This window comes from Babylonia areolata, chromosome 29 (genome assembly GCF_041734735.1).
Source record: "Babylonia areolata isolate BAREFJ2019XMU chromosome 29, ASM4173473v1, whole genome shotgun sequence".
NCBI classification, from domain to species: Eukaryota; Metazoa; Mollusca; class Gastropoda; order Neogastropoda; family Buccinidae; genus Babylonia; species Babylonia areolata.
This window is the reverse complement of record NC_134904.1, coordinates 16,951,533-16,972,622: the sequence shown is the minus strand read 5'-3', so window position 1 is coordinate 16,972,622 and position 21,090 is coordinate 16,951,533. Positions and strand designations below refer to the sequence as shown.

General features: G+C 41.2%; 1 protein-coding gene across 1 annotated transcript in view; it reads left to right on the top strand.

Moving 5' to 3' along the window:
• The first annotated feature begins 7,420 nt into the window (after window positions 1-7,420).
• LOC143274709 (putative E3 ubiquitin-protein ligase HECTD4) overlaps window positions 7,421-21,090 on the top strand; it is a 111,490-nt gene continuing 97,820 nt past the window's right edge. Inside the window, exons 1-9 of the mRNA XM_076578612.1 lie at window positions 7,421-8,205; window positions 10,279-10,529; window positions 11,693-11,801; window positions 12,315-12,459; window positions 13,716-13,883; window positions 16,493-16,673; window positions 17,393-17,563; window positions 18,885-18,998; window positions 19,846-19,992. Of these exons, the coding sequence (XP_076434727.1) occupies window positions 7,529-8,205; window positions 10,279-10,529; window positions 11,693-11,801; window positions 12,315-12,459; window positions 13,716-13,883; window positions 16,493-16,673; window positions 17,393-17,563; window positions 18,885-18,998; window positions 19,846-19,992 (1,963 nt within the window). The 5' untranslated portion in view covers window positions 7,421-7,528. The remainder of the gene's footprint in view (window positions 8,206-10,278; window positions 10,530-11,692; window positions 11,802-12,314; window positions 12,460-13,715; window positions 13,884-16,492; window positions 16,674-17,392; window positions 17,564-18,884; window positions 18,999-19,845; window positions 19,993-21,090) is intronic.

Sequence of the window (21,090 nt, the reverse complement as noted above, 5' to 3'; positions counted from 1 at the left end):
TTACCTCCCTTGAAATTATGTCGGTGTCTGCTAGCCCACTGCGACAAAATGTTACCATGTCATTCCTGTCCCCAGGTGCTTTTTGTTGTTGTTGTTGTTGTTGTTTTGCTTTTTGTTGTTGTTGGTGGTGTTTTTGTTTTGTTTTTGTTTGTTTGTTGTTGTTGTTGTTTTGGGGGGGTTGTTTTTTGGGTTTTTTGTTTGTTCGCTTTCTTTGTTTGTTTTGTTTTGTTTTTTAACCCTCACTCCGGGGGACGGGGGAGAGAAAAGGAAAAAAAAAATTAGTTCGTGTACGCATGCGCGTATGTATCATATTCTGTGTGCGCGGCCGTGCCACGGCAGTGCACGCCGTGTTTCCGTCAGTGTGTGTGTGTGTGTGTGTGTGTCAGTGTGTGCACAAGGGCAATATTCACATCATGTCCCCCTCTCTCCTCTCGGCCTCAATATGAGTGAACGGCCACACCTTGTGAACTCAGCCGTCTACTCATTCCATCTCGAGGGGTGAAATTGCGAATACTGTGATTGCTTGAGCACGCACGCACACACACGTATGTCAGTGTGCTGCGTCAGTGTGCCCGCCGGTGCCAGTGTGTGTGTGTGTGTGTGTGTGTGTGTGTGTGTGTGTGTGTGTGTGTGCCGGCGTACTCAGGTTTGGACTGACGATCCCTTTGTCAGTGTTGAGCTTGTGTTGTCAAGGACATAACATGCGACAAAACAATAGTAAGATCATGGAGAAGACATCAGTTCAATAACAGGCAGGGGCCTTCCGAGTGTGTGCCGTGTGTGTCAGTGCCAGTGTGTGTGTGTGTGTGTGTGTGTGTGTGTGTGTGTGTGTGTGTGTGTGTGTGTGTGTGTGTGTGTGTGTGTGTGTGTGTGTGTGTGTGTGTGTGTGCCAGTGTGTGTCAGTGCCAGTGTGTGTGTGTGTGTGTGTGTGTGTGTGTGCCAGTGTGTGTGTGTGTGTGTGTGTGTGTGTGTGTATGCCACGGTGTGCGTGTGTGTTAGTCTCAGTGTGTGTGTGTGTGTGTGACGGTGTGTGTCAGTGTGTGTGTATGTGTGTGTGTGTGAGAGAGAGAGAGAGTGCTCACTGGCAGTTACGCGCACTGCTGTAGAAACGATCCTCGGAATGCCAAGGAAATTCACCCACCAAAACGTACAGACTGAAGACTGAACAGTAGAAGCTAAATGAACGGGTTCAGCAAATGAAATGAACAGTCACTGTACTGAAACGTGGAAGGGTTTCCAAGTGCACCCCTTCCCATCATGACAACTGACGATGACTCCGACCGACTTTCAAACCGGATATGGCGACGCATATCGTCCTTGAAGAGCTCGTGCAGGCTCAATAACGAGGGGTTCCATTCCTTCGGTGACAGCTTTCCTGCCATTCGGAATGATTTCAGCTCGATGAAGACTGACACCGGACTTGCCGTGTTAAATCAAAATGATGTGATGAGTTCAGTTGACTGCAGACTGTCAGTGTGATTGTCTAGGGAGCTGCAGTGCGCACAGGAGCCGGCTGGCAGGCCGCGGGCGGCAGCAGAAGACATCGGCGACCTGTGAAAAGACCACAGAGCACGAGGATCGTCGGCAATATCCACATTTCTTCCCCTGTACTTTTCTGTTTGAAAGACGGAAAAACTTGTAAATTGGTTAAGAACATCGTTATCTATATACTATACATTTCTTCCCCTCCATGACTCTTTGACTGACTGCCTTCTTTTCGTCTCTTGACAGGGGACGAATTTTCCGTCTGCATTGAATGGAAAGAACACAGGGGAAGAAATGTGGATATTGCCGGATCGTCTCCGAAAGCTGGACAAGATGAAAACAGAAATGAATGTTCTTCCGGAAAACTGTGAGATACTATAAAAGGGTTTTCCCTGAGAAACAGAGTACGAATATACGGTGTACCTCAACTGAGCTGAAAAACACGAAAGTTATGACACCTGCGCCAGTCCTGTCACAGACACGCTCGAAGGTGTGGCAGGAAGTCCAATAGAAGGGATGACTGATGACATTGAGGGAACACTCGGGAAGAGCAGAATCAGCCACAAACTGAAAACTCATGACAACTGATAAAGTTCAGTCACTGGAGAGACCAGCTGGAAGTTATGACCAATCAGGACCGAACTGCCGTAAAAGACTGAAAGAGAAAGGTGTGACCATAGCAAAAGACCTTACCAAGAAACAGGCCGGCATCGCAGCAGAATCCAGAAAAGAGGCGGACAAAGCTGCTTTCTGTAAACTGAAAGAGGCAGACTGACAGTTGCACAGAGAAGACTGGCAGGACACATGCCGAGGTGATAGCTACTACTGCAGCGATTAACCACGCCGACCGGACACTGATGCCAGGACAGCTGGGGGCTCCACTGAAGACAGCTGGGGACGCCAGGACAGCCGCCAGTGATGCCAGGACAACTGAGACCGGCCGGGACAGCCGGTGACTCCAGGACAGAATACGCTGAAGGTGGGGCAAAAGAATACGGTCGATCGCCGGAGAAACGTCTGGGATTCCCCCTTTTGCTTCAAACACGGCAGGCCAGTTGGTGCACGTGGTGCACGTAGTCATCGTGGCAGTGGAGGGACAGCACATGGAGGGCAGGAAAGAAATACAAAGTCTGGACAGAACACATACAGTAATGCTAACTACACCATCGACGTGTTTACTGCATATAGATATTCTAAAGTAGACACTGAATTAATTGGAAAGAACATAAAAGAAAAATTGAATCGACTGTTTCTTTCCGCTCGTAGGCCTCGACTGGTTCGTGCAGATCTAGAGATCTACAATGTGTTGTTTTGTGCTTGAAGGGATAGCAAAGTCTCCTTTCTGGCCGAAATAAAAGAATAATCGATATGTAATAAAACACACACAAAAACATTATTTAAAGGGCGTTATTACGTCCATTACAATCACATCTAGTTATTGCACAAGAAGAAAACGTCAAATGACGTCAGATGCGCCCTAGCTGTGGGGATTAGTCTGCTTGCTTCGGGACTAAACATGCGCGGTTCGATCCCGCTCGCATACCCTTTTTTTTCCTCTGTCTCTCTTTTTTTTCCAATCTTGTTTTATATATCATATCTAATACAGAACACTTTTCAATGATTTCTTAAATCTCTTTTTTTTTTCTCCTCATGATTCCTTGACTGGATAAAGCATGAAGCACAAGTGAGTCTTGAAGGCTTTGCCTCTTGTTGTTTCATGTTAGATTTATTAAAGCGAATGGTTGTTGTGATAATGATTCTTGTGGCGATTTTACATTAATGTGTCCAGTCCACACGGCTGTAAGTGTGATAGATTCAGTTATTATGTCCAGAGATACGTTCTCAATACAGTTGTTGTGTCGGTAATGGTATTCATTCATAGCACTTACCTGTTGAATTTTGATTGAAGAAAACAGAGCGCACTGACAGATTATATACAGGTGAACCTGCCAACGAGGACCAGTTTGTGTGGACCGAGGAGTTGCAAGAAAATAGAGCGCATTGACAGGTCATCTACAGGTGAACCTGCCAACGAAGACCAGTTTGTGTGGACCGAGGAGTTGCAAGAAAATAGTGCACACTGACAGATTATATACAGGTGAACCTGCCAACGAGGACCAGTTTGTGTGGACCGAGGAGTTGCAAGAAAATAGAGCGCATTGACAGGTCACCTCCAGGTGAACCTGCCAATGAGGAACGGTTTGTGTGGACCGAGGAGTTGTACTGAAGAAAATAGAGCGCATTGACAGGTCATCTACAGGTGAACCTGCCAACGAGGACCAGTTTGTGTGGACCGAGGAGTTGCAAGAAAATAGAGCGCATTGACAGGTCACCTCCAGGTGAACCTGCCAACGAGGACCAGTTTGTGTGGACCGAGGAGTTGTAAGAAAATAGAGTGCATTGACAGATCACCTACAGGTGAACCTGCCAACGAGGACCAGATCACCTACAGGTGAACCTGTCATCTAGGAACGGTTTGTGTGGACCGAGGAGTTGCAAGAAAATAGAGCGCATTGACAGATCACCTACAGGTGAACCTGCCAACGAGGACCAGATCACCTACAGGTGAACCTGTCATCTAGGAACGGTTTGTGTGGACCGAGGAGTTGCAAGAAAATAGAGTGCATTGACAGATCACCTACAGGTGAACCTGCCAACGAGGACCAGATCACCTACAGGTGAACCTGCCAACGAGGACCAGTTTGTGTGGACCAAGGAGTTGCAACACATTTTTCATTATGAGCTAAACTGACACGATTTCATGTAAAATTATAGAATACTAACACCACACTAACTACTGATATGGATGCTTCCACTGAAAAACTCACAAAGGCGCTGTGCAGTGCAGCAGCCTGAATGATGAGAACAACTGGTATTAATAAGAAACAATGATGTCAAATGATTCCATGTTTTGATGCAGAATGCGCTCAAAAGAGGAAGAAATTGAAAAGATCGTTGCGACAATGTAACCGCTCGAAGAAGATATGTGAAGAAAAGAGAAAAGCGTGTGTCACTTAAAGAAAAGAATAAAAACTGATGTTAAACAGGAAAAACGAAGATTAGTTTGATCTAACAGACTATCAAAACTAAGTCTGTTAATGATTCCAAACTATTCTGACAAAATGTTAGGAGACTGAGAAAATATTTAATGCACCAATATTTCCTTTGAACAGTGATACTAATATTTTAACAACCTATTTAACCCTTTACTGCCAGTGCAAAATTTCCTTGTGCTATAAACCCAGAAAATATGGTGTCTAAGAATAGCTGGGGATTCCCCCTGTGAAGTGTAGAAAATGTGGCCTATTTTACCACCGAACATAAAGAGCAGTAGGTTAATGGATAACAGACCCATGATCTGGTCACCCTTCAGTGACATGGGTCCTCTACCTAGCTGCTGCATAAATGCAAGTTTGGCAGTGAAAGGGTTAAGGAACTAAACCCAGTGCAAGACTCTGAAGAAAATGATACCCTAAGCGACGAAGGAGACATGCCAGGCCTTTCTGACGCTCCCTTCTTGATGCCATTATCAGAGAAGAGGTTATTGACAACACCAGTGAGCTCAAGCCTGGAAAAAGTTGGGGTCATGACAAAATTATTGAAGAATGCTAAAACACGCCAAAACCCCGGTAATCGATTTATTTATTTATTTTATTTTATTTTATTTTATTTAAATACTCGTTTTCGTCATCAAACTGTTTGATATTGATGCTTTACCCCCAAATGGGCAAAGTCCATAACAATACTACTTCACAAGAAAGTCAGCCCAATAATTACCGTGAAATAGCCCTAACAAGTGTTGTCTGCAAGGTTTTGACTAACATTATGGATTGCCGACTTTCTAAGTAGACAGAAAATGAAAGTAAATTACTACAATAAGAAAGCGCTAGGCTTTAGGGCAGGACCGTGACACAGCAATATTGATGATATTTTACCCTTTGCACAATTAGTAAAAAGGTTGTTGATGAAAAACTCTGAACTGTACGTTGTTTTTGTCGACTTTAAGAAGACCTTTGATTATGTGAACATAAATGCCATTTGGACAGCCCTGAGAAAGGATGGTGTCAAAGGGCAAACTTTACAAGGCGTCGCCGGGAAGAAGTTTATGACTCCGTTCTGGCACTATTCGTGATGAATGTTGCTAACTGATCAGATTACTTCATTTCTCCAAACGGGCTGAAATAGGGCTGCCTCCTGAGCGGCCCTCAACTTTTTTTTGTTTGTTTGTTTGTTTTTATTTAATGAATTTGCTATTGATTTATCAAGGAGTGGGAAGCAGAGTTTACAATTGATGCCTGGTGGTATGAAAATCTTCTTGTTATTGTTTGCTGATGATGTTATTTGGTGTCAGGTACAGTAAGCTACTATTGGTCAGCCTTGAGAATCAACTTGATATATGTTAAAGAGAGGGACAGATTGGCGTGTGTGTGTGTGTGTGTGTGTGTGTGTGTGTGTGTGTGTGTGTGTGTGGCGCGCGCGCGCGCACCGTGGCGTTTGTGATGTTCTTTTTCTTCCTTTAGTATTTTATTTCCACCATGCCTAGTGCCTTTTTAGCCTTGTGTTGTTTAGAGCTTTTTCAGAGCGGGGACAGGATGAAAAAAAGAAGAAAAAAAAAGAACACTATTGTCATCAGAAATGAATTATTTTGTCGTGTCTCGTCTTTTTTTTTTTTTTTTTTTGTCTCTCCCTCTCTCTCAGTGGCCGGTCGCAGACTGACAGGCAGTCAGACACACACACACCGAGACACACACACACACAAACACACTGGCACAGATACACAGACTCACCGTGAGACACGGCTCGACCCCCCCCCCCCCCCAACTCTCCCCTCCCCCCACAGAGTACTGTCAGACAGACACTGAGACACACACACACACACACACACACACACACACACACGACATTATTATCACTGCGGACAGCGTGGAAAGACATAAAAATAAAGACTACACAGCTCAATGCTTCTGTTACTTCTATCAGTTCACTAATTTGATTATACTTATCTATCTATTCACTTTTGTAGCTTACTTTACTTCGTTTCTTTCTATTTTGCCTTTAGTCCAGACCGGTCGACACTGAAGTGAAGACTGAGATTTGGGTTACGCAGCAGGTCCAGCAGATGTGGTGTAGCATATATAGTATGGATTTGTAAGCCGGTCGACACGACTCCTTAAGAAAATGAGTATGAGAATGAGTATCAGTAGCTCAAGGAGGCGTCACTGCGTTCGGTCAAATCCATAATACGCGGCTACACCACATCTGCCAACAGATGCCTGACCGGCCAACAGCGTTGAGAAAATGAACTGAACTGAACTCAGCTACTTCCACTCCGAACTCACTCAGTGTTGGTGCAGTGCTGCTGCTGCAACTGCTATTACTACGACTACAATACACAAACACATAAAATATTATTTTCTTACAGTGGATTTATTCCCCCTTCCCAAGCAGTGTTTCCCCCACCCCCTCGTCTGAACACACACAAGCACGCACGCGGCACCTACCCCCCCCCCCCCCCTTAAGTCCCCCCCTCCGACCCCCGCCCCGCCCTCAGCACCCCCTTCACCCCCTCCTCCCACCCCCAACACACGCACACAACAGTAACAACAACACTGATACCAACAGCTGTATTACTTTGTGCAGAAGGAAAAAGCGAATGTGACAATAACAGTATCATTTATGTTTTCACATTATTTACTTTACAGTGGTGAATCCTTGCCGGAACTTACATCACCCATGATTTGTGAATATACTATATTTGGACGCCAAAATGATACCCACGATTTGTAAAGTACTATATTTAGAGTTCTTATGTGTTCAAGAGACGCTCCCCTTTGCAAAGTGAGGAAAAAAAACGAATTTCTCCCTGCTCCGACAGCGTTAGTACGAGCTATTTGATTGGACACTCAGAAAAACAACCAAGTCGCTTAGATCGTTGAAGGTTATGAAGCAAATTTCGACGACAGGAAGAAACAGAAATACTCGATGAGGCCAAACGACTGCAGGGAGGAAGGGATTGTTCATAACAACAAATGATGCACTAGAAATGGCAGTGTCTGCGTCTGACACCTCTCAGTGGTTGTCTGTCACAGAGGAAACATTGTTCCTGCACGACGGACTCTTGAGAGTGACGGATTTGGTGGAACTGCCCCAAGACATCGAAAACGTTGGTGGAAGCGAGAACGAAGTTGTGTCTTTCGATTCAAAACACCCAGAAGAACTATGTGCAAAACTTCTAGCTGTTTGTGGTACACAAAACAATGCTTTCAACAAGTTGTTGGAGTACCGCCTGAACGCTCTGAAGGGCCTATGGAAGACTCAGAGACATATTGCCAGGGAAGAGCAAATTGAGAAAGAATCTCCAATTTCGCAGGAGGAAACAATTCATTTACTGAAAAAACAGGGCTTGTTGAAAGATCCAGAACAAGCATCATTTTCAACTCGCATCAGTCTCCTCCTTATTCTCCCTCTTCTTCAGTCACAGAGCAAAGCAGATCCAGATCTTTGTGGGGTGACGGCAGGTGTGCTGCTGAACTGCTTGAAAGACTGTCCACCACTCAGTCTTGCAAAGGAACCCAGTGATTGTTTGAAGGGACTAGAAAGTTTGCTTAGCAGCTGGCTTGGTGAAGTATCAGCAGATGGAAAGCAATCAGCTTATGAGATACAGAACAAGATTCAAAGAGAAAATGCTGCATCAGCCCTTGTTGCTCTCGCTTGTGCCAGGTAAGGTGTGAAACAAATGTTGAAACTTTATGCATAGTTTTATTCACATATTACAATGTTTTTGGTAGAACTGGCACATTAATGCAATATTTTTTGTTACACAACTAGATATTTTGTTGTTGACAATGTGTTGGGAAATGTACATCAGACATGTTTTTAACATGTTTACAAATGTTAATTGCTTGTTGTTGTTGGTTACATGTAAACGTACTACTGATTCAGCGTTCTTTTCTTCAGTATGATTATGTAAGATTATTGCATAACAATGTTTTATGTTGTAAGCCACAAACTGTGAATGCACAAGTGTAAGTATACTTGTACATGATGTATTTTAACCTAGCCAATTGCGATTCTTTCATCAGATTTAATATTGCGTTTCAGCCTTGAGTGAAGACTTCCATCATAGTTATGCTGTGTTGGCCTTGTAAAAGTTATTAATTAAAGATATTCACCATCTTATTTTACGAGATTGTCAGGTGAATGTGCAATGGTTGAGTTGACCTAATATGTGAAATTTATATCCCTGTTTTGTAAGGTCTGCTGCAGTCTGTGTGTTTTCAGATGTAAGTAATTTGAGCTCAAGAATGAATACAATAAATATAAAGCGGTAGAAATCTCAAGAGATCATTTTGATATCCACTTATAACAGTACAAAATTACTGAAGTTATCATAAATTCTCAAAACTACACTTTTCAGGTCACATCCTCATCCTGTTTCACTTTGATTTTTTTCTTTTGATGGTGGACCTGAAGGGGAATGAAATTGACAAAATGATGTCTGATTCAGTGGCTGCTTTGAAGGCCAGATGAAAAAAAAAAAAAAAGAAATGATAATCTTGCCTTTTTATTGTTTTTGTTTTGTTGTTGTTTTTTTGGTTTTTGTACATTTTGTTACGTTTTGTGGTTGTAAATATGTTGGAAGATGAAATTGCATTAGGATTTAGATGAGACATTTGATCAAGGACCAGATGCCTAAGGCTAAAAGCGTGCATTTCTTCCGTTTCTGAAGTTGCTGACAATAGTGACAATCTTTCACCGAGAAAGATGATTATAAAAGTGTAAATGGTGCAATACAATATACATTATAAATTCAGTTTATTAGGCTCTGTCTTATGGTATCTGTTTGTACTACATAATGTATGTTTTTCAGGAAAACTGCCAAAACTATGTTTTTTGTGCATTTCTGTACCATTTTCATCTAGCTGTGTGCAAGAGAGCCTAATTGGACATAGGATAATATTTATAACACTGGTAATTGTTTGCCATTGCTTGCAGAACTTTGCATCACCCAGCATAATATGTTGTTTACCTGTGGTGGACAGCAAGAGCAAAGGATTTGACTGCTTTAGGCTGTCAGTGGATTGTTACTGAACATCAGTTGCGTACTGTGTTAAGTATGAAATCATCTGTGCAGTGCTTTGATCGTGCTTGAGTGATAATGGATTACTACCTTAGGAAGAGTATTTGAGTTGATGACTTGCTGTCTTGACATAAGTCTCCTAGAGATAAACAGTTTAGTCGTAAGTTAATGCCCTTGTATGAAAATATAAATTTTATAAAGTATCCCCTCCTTGAACAAATCAAAGTATTTAAAGTATCCTGCTAAGCATAAAAAGGCTGCTCTTATAAGATATTCAGTGCCTGACTTTGAGTCTTTACTTTCATTTGTTTACTGACAGTTGATGGAAACATACTCTGATATTGTATCTCTTCTGTAGATGACCATATTTACAGATCATATCAGCTGAACTTGAAAACAAGTTGTTCAAGATAATGCAAGAATGAATGATTTCATGATTGCATTAAATTGTAATAGAACATAAAAAAACAACAAACCCACATGAATAGACTGATCAGTTTGGAAAAAAGATGGGTGTCCGGTGGTGAAAGAGTTATCTCATCTCGTAGACTGGAGCACATTATGGTTATAAATCTAAATGATCCTGAATTAAATGTTATGTAATGCCTCATGTGAGATGATAAGATGACTTGGTTTGGCTTGACCCCTCTGGCTGTTCATTCATTTTGAAAATTGTAACCAAATAAGGAAATTGGTGCATTCTGTTTATCCAGAGGTCATCTGCAGACGTTCATCCACACTGTACACCTGCTGCAAGGGCTGAAGGATCTAGAGTCACTGCCTGTGGCAGACATCCTGACCCAGTTGCTAGAAACGGAAGGAGGTCCCGGCCAGCCATCAGCAGTGCTGGGCAGCAAGCACATCATCAGTTGGGGGTTCGAGGACCAGCTGTCTCTGTCAGGACCCACGGCTGAACACACTGTCAAAGAAGCCAAAGAGGCATCTGAGAAAGACAAAGAGAAAGGTATCATTGCTGTTGGTGGTTGTGTGGTGGTTGTTATGATAATAGTGTTTTAGTTTTATGTAGATCTCTCTCTTTTTGAGAGGAAGGTGTCAGGATGGTTAAGATGCATGCCCACCAATACAGTGTCTGTGAAGGTCTAGGTTTGAATCCTGGGCTTGCCCTTTATCCCAAGTTTGACACTGGAAAATCAAACTGAACATCTGGTCGTCTGGATGAGATGATAAACTGAGGTTCTGTGTGCAGCATGCACTTGGGGCACTGAGTGTTGTCCTCTGGCAAAATTATGTTGAAGAAGTCTGCTCTGATTAGTACGCAATCATTATATGCATGCATTCAACTTTGAAGGCCTGACTAATCATGTTGAGTTATGTTGCTGTTCGGGCAACTGTCTGACTAAACATGTTGAGTTATGTTGCTGTTCGGGCAACTGTCTAGCAGATGTGGTGCAGTGTATTAACTATATGTATGGATTTGTCCTCACATAGTTTGAGAGTAATTAATACAAGAACACAGTATAAATGAAAAAACAAGAACATTGTTTAAATATGAAAAAAAAGACATCACAGATGAAAGAAGAATACAATACTATTCCTTAACGATATGTAGTTGTACGTCCAAACACAATGACAGCAATACACATACTGAACACCCACAGGTCAGTTAAAACAAGAACAAGTGAGGAGGAAGGAGAGACAGGAAAATGAAGCAGGAAAACAAAAAGTAATTAGTAAAGGAGACAGGTACACAGAGCAAGCAAGGAAGACAATCTCAGTCAACCTTAAGAAACTGAAACTGAAACTCATTCTTTTTCTTTTTAATAAGTGTTCTAGTGCTGTATGCAGTACTTTGTCTAGTGGTTGTTATGGTGATGGTATTGTTTTTTGTTGTTGTTGTTTTATTCAATTCTTCATCTTAATTCTTTTTCTTACTATTGAGCCTTCTGGGGGTTGACTGAGATTGTCTTCCTTGCTTGCTCTGTGTACCTGTCTCCTTTACTAATTACTTTTTGTTAGGGTTGATAATTTGCTGACATTGTAAATGTAATCCACTACACCTCCTGTTGTATTTCTAGTGAGTGATGATTAGTAGATTACTGCCACAGTCACAGTGGTTTTAGACTGTTGGCATTTTTCATTGAGAATGTGTGTATGTGTGTCTCTCAGATGGAGATGCTGGTCGTAGCGTTGCCACAGACGGGTCATTTTTGTACATCAGTGGAGGAGGAGGAACTGGCCTTGCAAAGATGGGCACTGGTCTACATGGCACTCTCAGGTATCCAGCCTTTAAAAAGATTTTATGACTAGACAGCATCAGAACATGGCACATACATATTATAGTATGTACTGGTATATGTGTTTGTGTGTGTGTGTGTGTGTGTGTGTGTGTATCCACCCATTCACACAGACACACAAACAGATACACACACAGACAGATGCATTCACATACTGTTCTCATAGGCACACAATCATAGATATGCATATGCATGGACACATGCAGGCACACTCACACATAAATTCAAATTGATGTTTTATACTTGTTCTGTTCATCCAATTACAGGTTGCTACTTAATATTTTTATTATTATTTTTTTATGTATATGATATTAGCAGTTACAGGAAAAAGTGTCATCTATAAAAATCTGTTTTGATACCTTTTCTGATCGGCTGTCTATTGGCCTTAACAGATGATAATAATGGTGATATTTTTCACTTAAATTTGATTGAAACCCCCCCCCCCCCAAACTTGAAGAAGTGTGAACTTTAAGCAAAAAACTATACGATTTCAGGGGATACGTGTACAACAAGAATGTGGAGGCAAGCTCAGGTCGGGTGGCCTATGGCAGTCATCTCTTACTTTTGCGACCTGTGACCTACGACCAGGAGTCAGATGTCAACAACCTGTGTCAGGTCATTGACACCAACAGCCTGCAGGTAGGGGTCCTTGCACGATGAAGTTAGCTTGAAAAACAGACATGGATATTGAAGGCAGTGGACAAACAATTGAATCAGTGAATGTATACACACCTTGCTGTGGCATTTTGTGCCAAATCATTTGCCATTCTATCTACCAGCCATATTTATATATTGTACCCTCCTTTGAAAATGGTATCATCAACATGGTATGGTGATAGTTATGGTTAAACGCCAGCCATATTTATATATTGTACCCTCCTTTGAAAATGGTATCATCAACATGGTATGGTGATAGTTATGGTTAAACGGCATTTTTCTTTCAGTCTCAGTTCATTAAATTTATTGCGACAGTTCTTCTGTTGAGTTCAGGATTTGCTCTTTTGCATATGTTGTCTTGCTGCCACCCTCTGAACAATAACGCATGAGATAAGTTGGACATGGAAAATGCAGATGTTTATGTGGGGTGTCTTGTGATTCAGAGTCACAACATTGTTCAACCATTTGAGCTAATCAGGTACTTATGACTGAAGTGATTCAAGACAGTAATTTCAGTCACAAGAAGGCAGAGTGCGCCAACAGACCTTTATAAGCCTGAAGCTGTTATTTTATTTTATTTTTTTTTTCCATCACTCAGCATCACAAGGCGAGGAGCTCATGGTGTCAGCTACACATTGTACAAATCAGAAATCTTGGTAGTATTGGTGAGGGAAATAAATGACTGGAAGCAGCATTTTGTAGCTTCCTCCAGACCTCCAGAATCTCACTTCTCCTGCCCTGCACCTCTTTACCCCATACTGGTGCTGACAAGGAGGTAAAAGTGATGTGTCATGGCAAGGCTCGAGTGACAGTAGTTTCTGATGAGGTCAAACATGAATGTTCTAGTTAAGGATTTTGGTTTATAATGTATTGTAATGTATTTTTATCAGTGTTGTTACACTTGTGAAGCACCTAAAGCGAAATTTGTTTGATAAGGCGTTGCATGAATAAACTTTAAAAAATTTTTTTTATTGTTATAATAGTTATATTGCATTTAGGGTTTTGAAGGATTTTTCTTAATGTCTGTGTTAGGTAGACTGGAAAGGGAAGTACAGTATATGTAAATCAACCCCAGTTTGCTTGTTAACCACAACATTTCAACAGGCATTGTGTACTGAAACATGTCAAACTGGTGCAGAAAAAAAAAGGCTGGGAGTAAATGTGTCTTTGATGCTTGAAAAAAAATCTGCATGGCAGCAGCTGAAATGTGATGGGATAAAGGGCATGCTGTTTCCTAGGCCAAAAAGACCATCTCCAAACCTGTGTGGATGTTGGAGGGGGGGCCATGCACCACCCTGGCCTTCTGTAGTGACGGAACCTACTTCTACTGGGTCTGGTGTCCGGCCGCCGTTTCGGACAAATCGGCAAAGAACATCCATGTCTTCGTCACCTCCTTCAGTCTTGAGGCAAGTGTTTCAGTAGTTCTAGTTTCTCAAGGAGTCGTCACTTCGTTTGGACAAAAAATCATAATGTATGCCACAGCACATTTTTAGGCAGATGCCTGACCAGCAGCATAACCCGGGCCTTGAGTGTGTGCCTATGTATGTATTTGTGTTCCCTTCAGAGTGAATTTCTTCTGCAGAATTCTGCCACTAGGACAACGCTTATTTTGGTGTCATATACTGTACCATGTCAGACTGATTTACCAAGGCCAGAAGGCAGCACCCCCAATGACTGGGCCCTGATTCAGCACCGCCAGTCGTTCAGCCCCTCCAAGTACTTGTCCCGGCATGCACATCAGTGGCGTGCTCTGGGACTCAACGACGGGATTGTATCGGTGCTAGAGTCGGGGTACAAACTCCTCCTGTTACCATGGTTGTTTTTTTACGTGTGCCAAGTGCGTGCTGCACAAGGGACCTTGGTTTATCATCTCATCCAAATGACATGCCACTCAGTTTGATTTTCCAGTCAAACTTGGGAGAGAAAGCATGAGACTGGGATTTGAACACAGACCCTCATGGTCGCCTTATTGACAGATAAGATTCTAAACCATTCTGCCACCTTCCTTCAGCACTTGAGGCCAGTGTTGATGGGGGATCAGCTCTCAGCCTTGGTGATGATGGGCACTGTAACTGAGTGGGTTGAGCTTTGGACTGCCAGTGCAAGGGTCCTGGGTTTGGTCCACAAGTTGTAGACCTGCTGGTGATTTAATCCTGTTTGTGTGAATATACATGCTGAAGGTTGAATATGTACATGAAAGATCCTTTAATCCATATTACTGAACTTAAACATACAGAGCATGCACACCCCTGAAAATGGAGTATGGCTGTCTTAACAGTGGGTTGAAAAAACGATCATACATGTGAAAGCTCACTCCTATACATTTGAGTTAATATGGAAGTTGCCTGCCCATGAATGCAGAAAATTAGAAAGAAATCTATGTTGATTTAGTCCCTTTGATTTTGATTATGTTGTCTTAGTTACGGTGTATGTTTGCCTTGTGTACTTCTTGTGAAATTATAGTATGTTTATTGTGGAGGGAAAAGAAATGGTTAACCCACCAACAAACTAACCGCCACCGCCCCCCCCCCCCCTCCCCCCCGAAAAAGATAAATTGTTAAAGGAAAAAAATCTGAAGAAAATGTTTGCAGGGTTTGATTATCAATTGTGAAATACAATTTTTTGTTTAGATAGGATTTAGGTTGCGATTTGGGTGTTGATACTGAATGTCTTTCACCAAAATTATGTTTGATTATAGGGGATTGACGTGCTCAGTTTTAGAGAAAAGAAAAGCAAAATAATGATTACAAAGCCAAAGAAACAAAGAAGTTCATGATGGTAACATTTCTTTTCTTTTCCCAAGAGTTCAAGGATTGAGTTTTGACTTTTTATAAGAAACATTGGATTTGAAAATAGAAATTTTATGCTTCCTGAAACATGCATGATTAGAGTCTCATTTGAAAAAAATAGTGAGGCTGATAACTTAGTTTATCAGCTAGTAATTGAATACGTAGATAAAAAGATTGATAGATATATTAGCAAATACCATTCATTTCTTGTAAGCAAATACCATTGATCAAATAATTTTCATCATACGCACAAGCTTCAGTGGCGTGAATCAGATCACTGAAAGGACTGGGAGCAAGAGAAGAGTAAGAGCAGACAAAATGGAACAGAATTTTAAAAAGGCCATTTAAGGCCAGACACGGTAGTACAAAAACGTATGAAATAAACTTGAAGTTTATGGCATTCTGTGACATGGTATGCAAAGATATTGGACTAAACATGTCTAAAAAAGTCATTTTGTGCAATTTGTCGTGACGGTTTCCATGGAAACGAATCCAAAATGGCCGACAAACAAAAAAATTAAAAGCTTAAAACTTCGTTACCTTTATAGATATGTTATTTCTGTTTGTTTTATTTGATTTATTTGTATTTGTTCTTTATTATAGTGCAGTGGTATTTTGGAATTTGAATAAATACATTTATTATTATTTTTTTGTTGAAATGTGTATAAATTCCTTGACATAATGTTTTTCAAATGAGTGTATATTCATTCTTTTACTAGTACTATACAAACCACTGCACTATAATAAAGATGAATACATAAAGAAAGAAAGTACCAAGTTTGAACAATCTTTTAAAGTTTTTGAGCATTAGCATTTTGAAAAATGGTATTATGAAGACAAAACACAAAACTGAGAAAACAGGAAAAGAAAGAGATGTGCTTGTACTCACAAGAAATCACACATGTTGATGCTGTTTGAAGCTTTATTTAAGTGAGTATAGTACCCAGGTGAAACGGACTATAAAGATTAGATGTTGAAGAAGCAAATTATGCAAAAAAAACGAAAATCACAAAAAATCATGATTTTGGTCAAAATTTCACTACCGTGCCTGGCCTTAAATCAACAGGATAAAAAGAACTTGGAAGAGTGAATCTCAAGGCCAAGATGAACTGGAAGGGAGTTATTTTAGCTTCAGATGCATCAGAGACGCATGTTTGTGCGTTTGTTGGGAATCCAGTTAAACATGCTGTTTGTTTATTTTTGTTTTGTTTTTCTTTCTTCTTCAGGAATCCACACTGGAAGTTGGTTTCCACACGGAGCGACAGACTCTGACCCGCAAAGAAGAATCGGTGAACCAGCGAGGAAGCGAAACCCTGATGAACCGACTGCGACCATTGCGAGGGTCCAGCAGTGCTGCCACCTTGGCTGCTCTGATAGGGGGAGAAACTCCTGCCAAAAAGGAAGACAGTATGTTTCCTTCTTCTGAGGTCTTATTATCGGTGTATGTTATATAAAGGAAGATGCAAGTTTTCTTGTTAGGGAGGTTATATACCTATGAAACTCCTGCCAAGGAGGAAGATAAGTATGTTTCCTTGTGAGGAGTTTTTATAACAATGCATGTAATCTGAATGAAAAGGGATATATGGTAATCAGTTGTTGTTTTTTGATGAGGTTTATGTGATATTGATTTAAAAAAAAAAAGGAAGGCAGTATGTTTTCTTGTGAGGAGATTATATACTTATGCATGTGGTATGAACAAAAAGTAAGATAGTATTTTTTTTGTGAGGAGGTTGTGTATTCATTTATGCAGAATAAATAAAAAGGAAGACGGTATATTTTTGTTGTGAGGAGGTTTTATAGCAATGTGTGTAATATGGGTACAAAGGAAAATAATTTTTTTTTTGTGAGGAGGTTATATAAACCATGCATTTTATATTGTGTTACCGTGTGAAGAGAATATATATACCTATGTATGTAATACGAATATGTATTTAAACATATGCAGAACTGTCTACCAGTGCTGTTTCAGTGTAGTTTCTACACAGATTTTCCCCATAAAATATAGTCATATGTAACACTGAATTATGATTAAAAAAACCGACATAATCCACAAAAATTTCTTGTTGAAAATTTTCCTAGGAGTCTCTTAAGTCAAGATTGCATTACAGTGCCCCAAATCTGTGCAGCTGCAACAGCTGGCAGCACGACATGTGGAGTGGTACTGAAGACGCTGGTGAAAGCCCCCATCTACTGCGACGGCAGCAGCATCGTGGTTCTGGTGCCTCTGCCGGGGGGTGGGGCAGGGGCAACCACCCGGTCCCTCTTCGGCAGCGGCGGCAGTATCTCCAGTCTGCGGTGTGAGTTTTCCTGTGGTGTGGAGAACATGACAAGGGGGGGGTGGGGCAGGGGTAGGGGGATGGCAGGTGCTGTATGTGTGTGTGTATGTGTGTTGGGTGTGTGTGTGTGTGTGTGTGTGTGTGTGTGTGTGAGTGCACATGCAGTGTGTATGTATGTGAATGTCAAGTTAAAATGATCTTTATTGAGTGTAAAAGAGGTATCTTCAATGAGTGTGTGGTCTGTGCATGCGGTGTGTATGTATGTGAATGTCAAGTTAAAATGAGTGTAAAAGAGGTATCTTTATTGAGTGTGAGAGTTAGCTTGTGCAGCTTTTTATACAACCTGCACAAACTCTGTGTGTGTGTGTGTTTGTGTTTATGCATGTGTATGTGTGTGTGTGTGTGTGTGTGTGTGTGTGTGGTTTTTACCATGGTCTGATGGTATTGTTTCATGTTTTGGAGAAACAGTAAGTACCCACAAATAGACAGCCTGCTGTTCTGTGATAATGTTCATAGTAGGAAAAGGTTGGAAACAATGTAGTCTTTCAAAGATAAACTTTATCAGAATTTCAACAAAAACGGAAATGCTGGTTACATGTATACATAGTGATTGTATTTATGTGGTTGTAATACCTTAGAATTTAAAGTAGATATGAAAAGCATGTTCAGAATTAAAAAAAAAAAAAATTCTTCTAACACAGATGGATGGTGAATCTGGTGGTAAGGACTTGGTTTTTATCTCAATGTAAATTTTAAAAGCATGTTATGTTTTGAATTAAAAAAAAAATGCTGATAACACGAATATTTAGTGAATGCATTTATGCTTCCATAAATGCTTTATTCTTTCAAAGTTGATATCAGAAGCAACGGGCGCCATAGCCGAATGGTTAAAGCGTTGGACTTTCGATCTGAGGGTCCCGGGTTTGAATCATGGTGACGGCGCCTGGTGGGTAAAGGGTGGAGATTTTTCCGATCTCCCAGGTCAACATATGTGCAGACCTGCCAGTGCCTGAACCCCCTTCATGTGTATACGCAAGAAGAAGATCAAATACACACGTTAAAGATCTTGTAATCCATGTCAACATTCGGTGGGTTATGGAAACAAGAACATACCCAGCATGCACACCCCCGAAAGCGGAGTATGGCTGCCTACATGGTGGGGTAAAAACGGTCATACACGTAAAAAGCCCACTTGCGTATATACGAGTGAACGTGGGAGTTGAAGCCCACGAACGCAGAAGAAGAAGAAGAAGAAGATATCAGAAGTGTTTTTGAGAATCTAAACAAAAAAAATGCTGTTGACAAAAATATGTAGTGAGTGTATTTTCCATTTGACAACCAGCACTGGCAAGCAGCTTGAGCTTCAACTTGAGTGATGGTGTGTTCAACACTCGCACTGATCTGATCGATGCTCCGTCCTGTTCTCTGGCTCGAGGCTCCTCTGTCGTTGGACTGGGTAAAAGATGTTGTTGTTTGTGTGTGTGTGTGTGCGCACGCGTGTGTGCGCACGCGTGTGTGCGCGTGTGCGTGTGTGTGCGTGTGTGTTCGTACGTGTGTGTGTGTGCTTGTGTGTGTATTCTTTAGAGTGGGCTGTTTGGTTTCTGGCAGAGAGAGATAGGAGAATATTTCCTGGATTGTGTAAATGATGGGTTTTATGCATGTGTTGCATGTGTGTGTATGTGTGTGTGTGTGAGAGAGAGAGAGAGCTATATAACATTTTTTCAAGTTTTTCATACCCTAGTTTCTGGCCAACAAGGTACAACTTAAAAAAAAAAAATTATTTATTACTAAAATCTGGCCCCAGCATTTTATTGGCTGTATGCACCCAATCTCTGTCTGAAAACTGATTTTTGACCACCACTTGGTGCTACCTGTCACAACAAACTCAGTATATGACAACATAGCTGCTCACACTGAATGCGCATGATTACATTGAACAGCATATATCTCAGTCATTATTATTATGTCTTTTTTTTTTTTTTTTTTTTTTTTTTGAAAGATTCAGATGTGCTCAGACTGAATTATGTCCTGGTATGATTAGTCTTTTTTAAGATCATGATCATATATGTGGTGTAAAATTATGTCAGAAAAGGAGACTGTTGTCTTAGTTGTGATTATTTTCTGTCACATGGTTTGCTAGCTAATGTGACTTTGGCTGACTTTATGAAATACATGGCCAGATGGTTTGTGTGTGTGGACTGAACTGATGAAATGGATGGCAGTCTGATGGCGCCAACTGACTCGATGAAAAACTATCATTGATGATACTCTAAAGTGCTTGCTGTGTGTCTTGTCTGTTCCAGGGGCGTGCTTTGACGTGGGGAACAATCTGATCTGGCTGTGCAGCAACGACTATGTGGATCAGTTCTACAACCCCGGTCACCAGGCCCCCCACCACATCCACCGCCGCCTGGGTATTCACCGTCCATGTCTGTCTGCCGCCCAGTCAGGTCAGTGTCTGTACACGCAAGTGGAGAAAAATGTGTCTAAGGGGTGGGAGGGTTGGTTGAACTCATTGAGCCCTGCGACTGAGCATTGCTCTGGCATCACAATTCCTTCTAGCTGGTGAGGGATACAGAGAGGAGGTAACCTACTTCCAGTAGGTTATCGGCTGTAGCTACTTCCGTTTTCTCCACCTAGGCAGATAGTAGTTTGCACAGGACAGGAATCGGACTCCCTGCACTAGTGGGTCACGGTGATTATGTTAGATAAACGTAATTTTAGGAAAAAAATTTCCTTTTGCGTTCATGCAATATGTATAAACTGCAAAGAAAGGGAACTGACTTTTACAGTATTTCCGAATGTGTCTACACATAACTTGGAGGAAATGCAGTATATATTATCCAGGTTTTTTTCTCTAACAGTTTTGCATGGAAGCCTACCATGGCTGTAAACTCCCCAGGGTTGAGTGGGTTAAACAGTATTTTATGTAAAAATGTCACAGTACAGATACAGTGAATTGGAAAGGACAACAAGAAAATCTTACATTAAGTTTTTGTTGTGATGTGATGTACATGATTATATACAAACGCAAAGTATGTGACAGATGACTTTGTATAAATTTCAAAGTTGTTGCATTAATTACAAACAAAAGAAAGGTAAGAACAATACAGCTGACCAATAGAAAATGAAAAAGGTGGATGATCAGTGCAAGCAAAAAGAAATTTCGCTTTGTGTGGGCACAGGTGTTTACGTGACATTTTTATGCGTTCGGCTGAACACCGGCTTTTTAGAATGTTTCGGTTTTTCCCTTGGTGTGGAATGAGTAGTGAGTTGATTCCTTGTGAAGTGCTGTATTTGATAGTTTCTGGTTTTGCCCTTGATAAATTGGAATGATTGTCTTTAGTTTCCTTGTGACTGTGTTTGTGCCTTTAGCTTTCTGGTATGCCTGTTCTTGACTGTTTGGTACTTAGGTAGCCAAGAGTCATGTTGAGGCAGTTGTCAGTGTATGAAATACTCCGCAGCCGCTTCACCATCGTGATCAGTGCAAGGGATGGTTAAAGGGGGAAAGCAAACATTATCAGAAGTCTGTGTAGGGTGTAGATCTC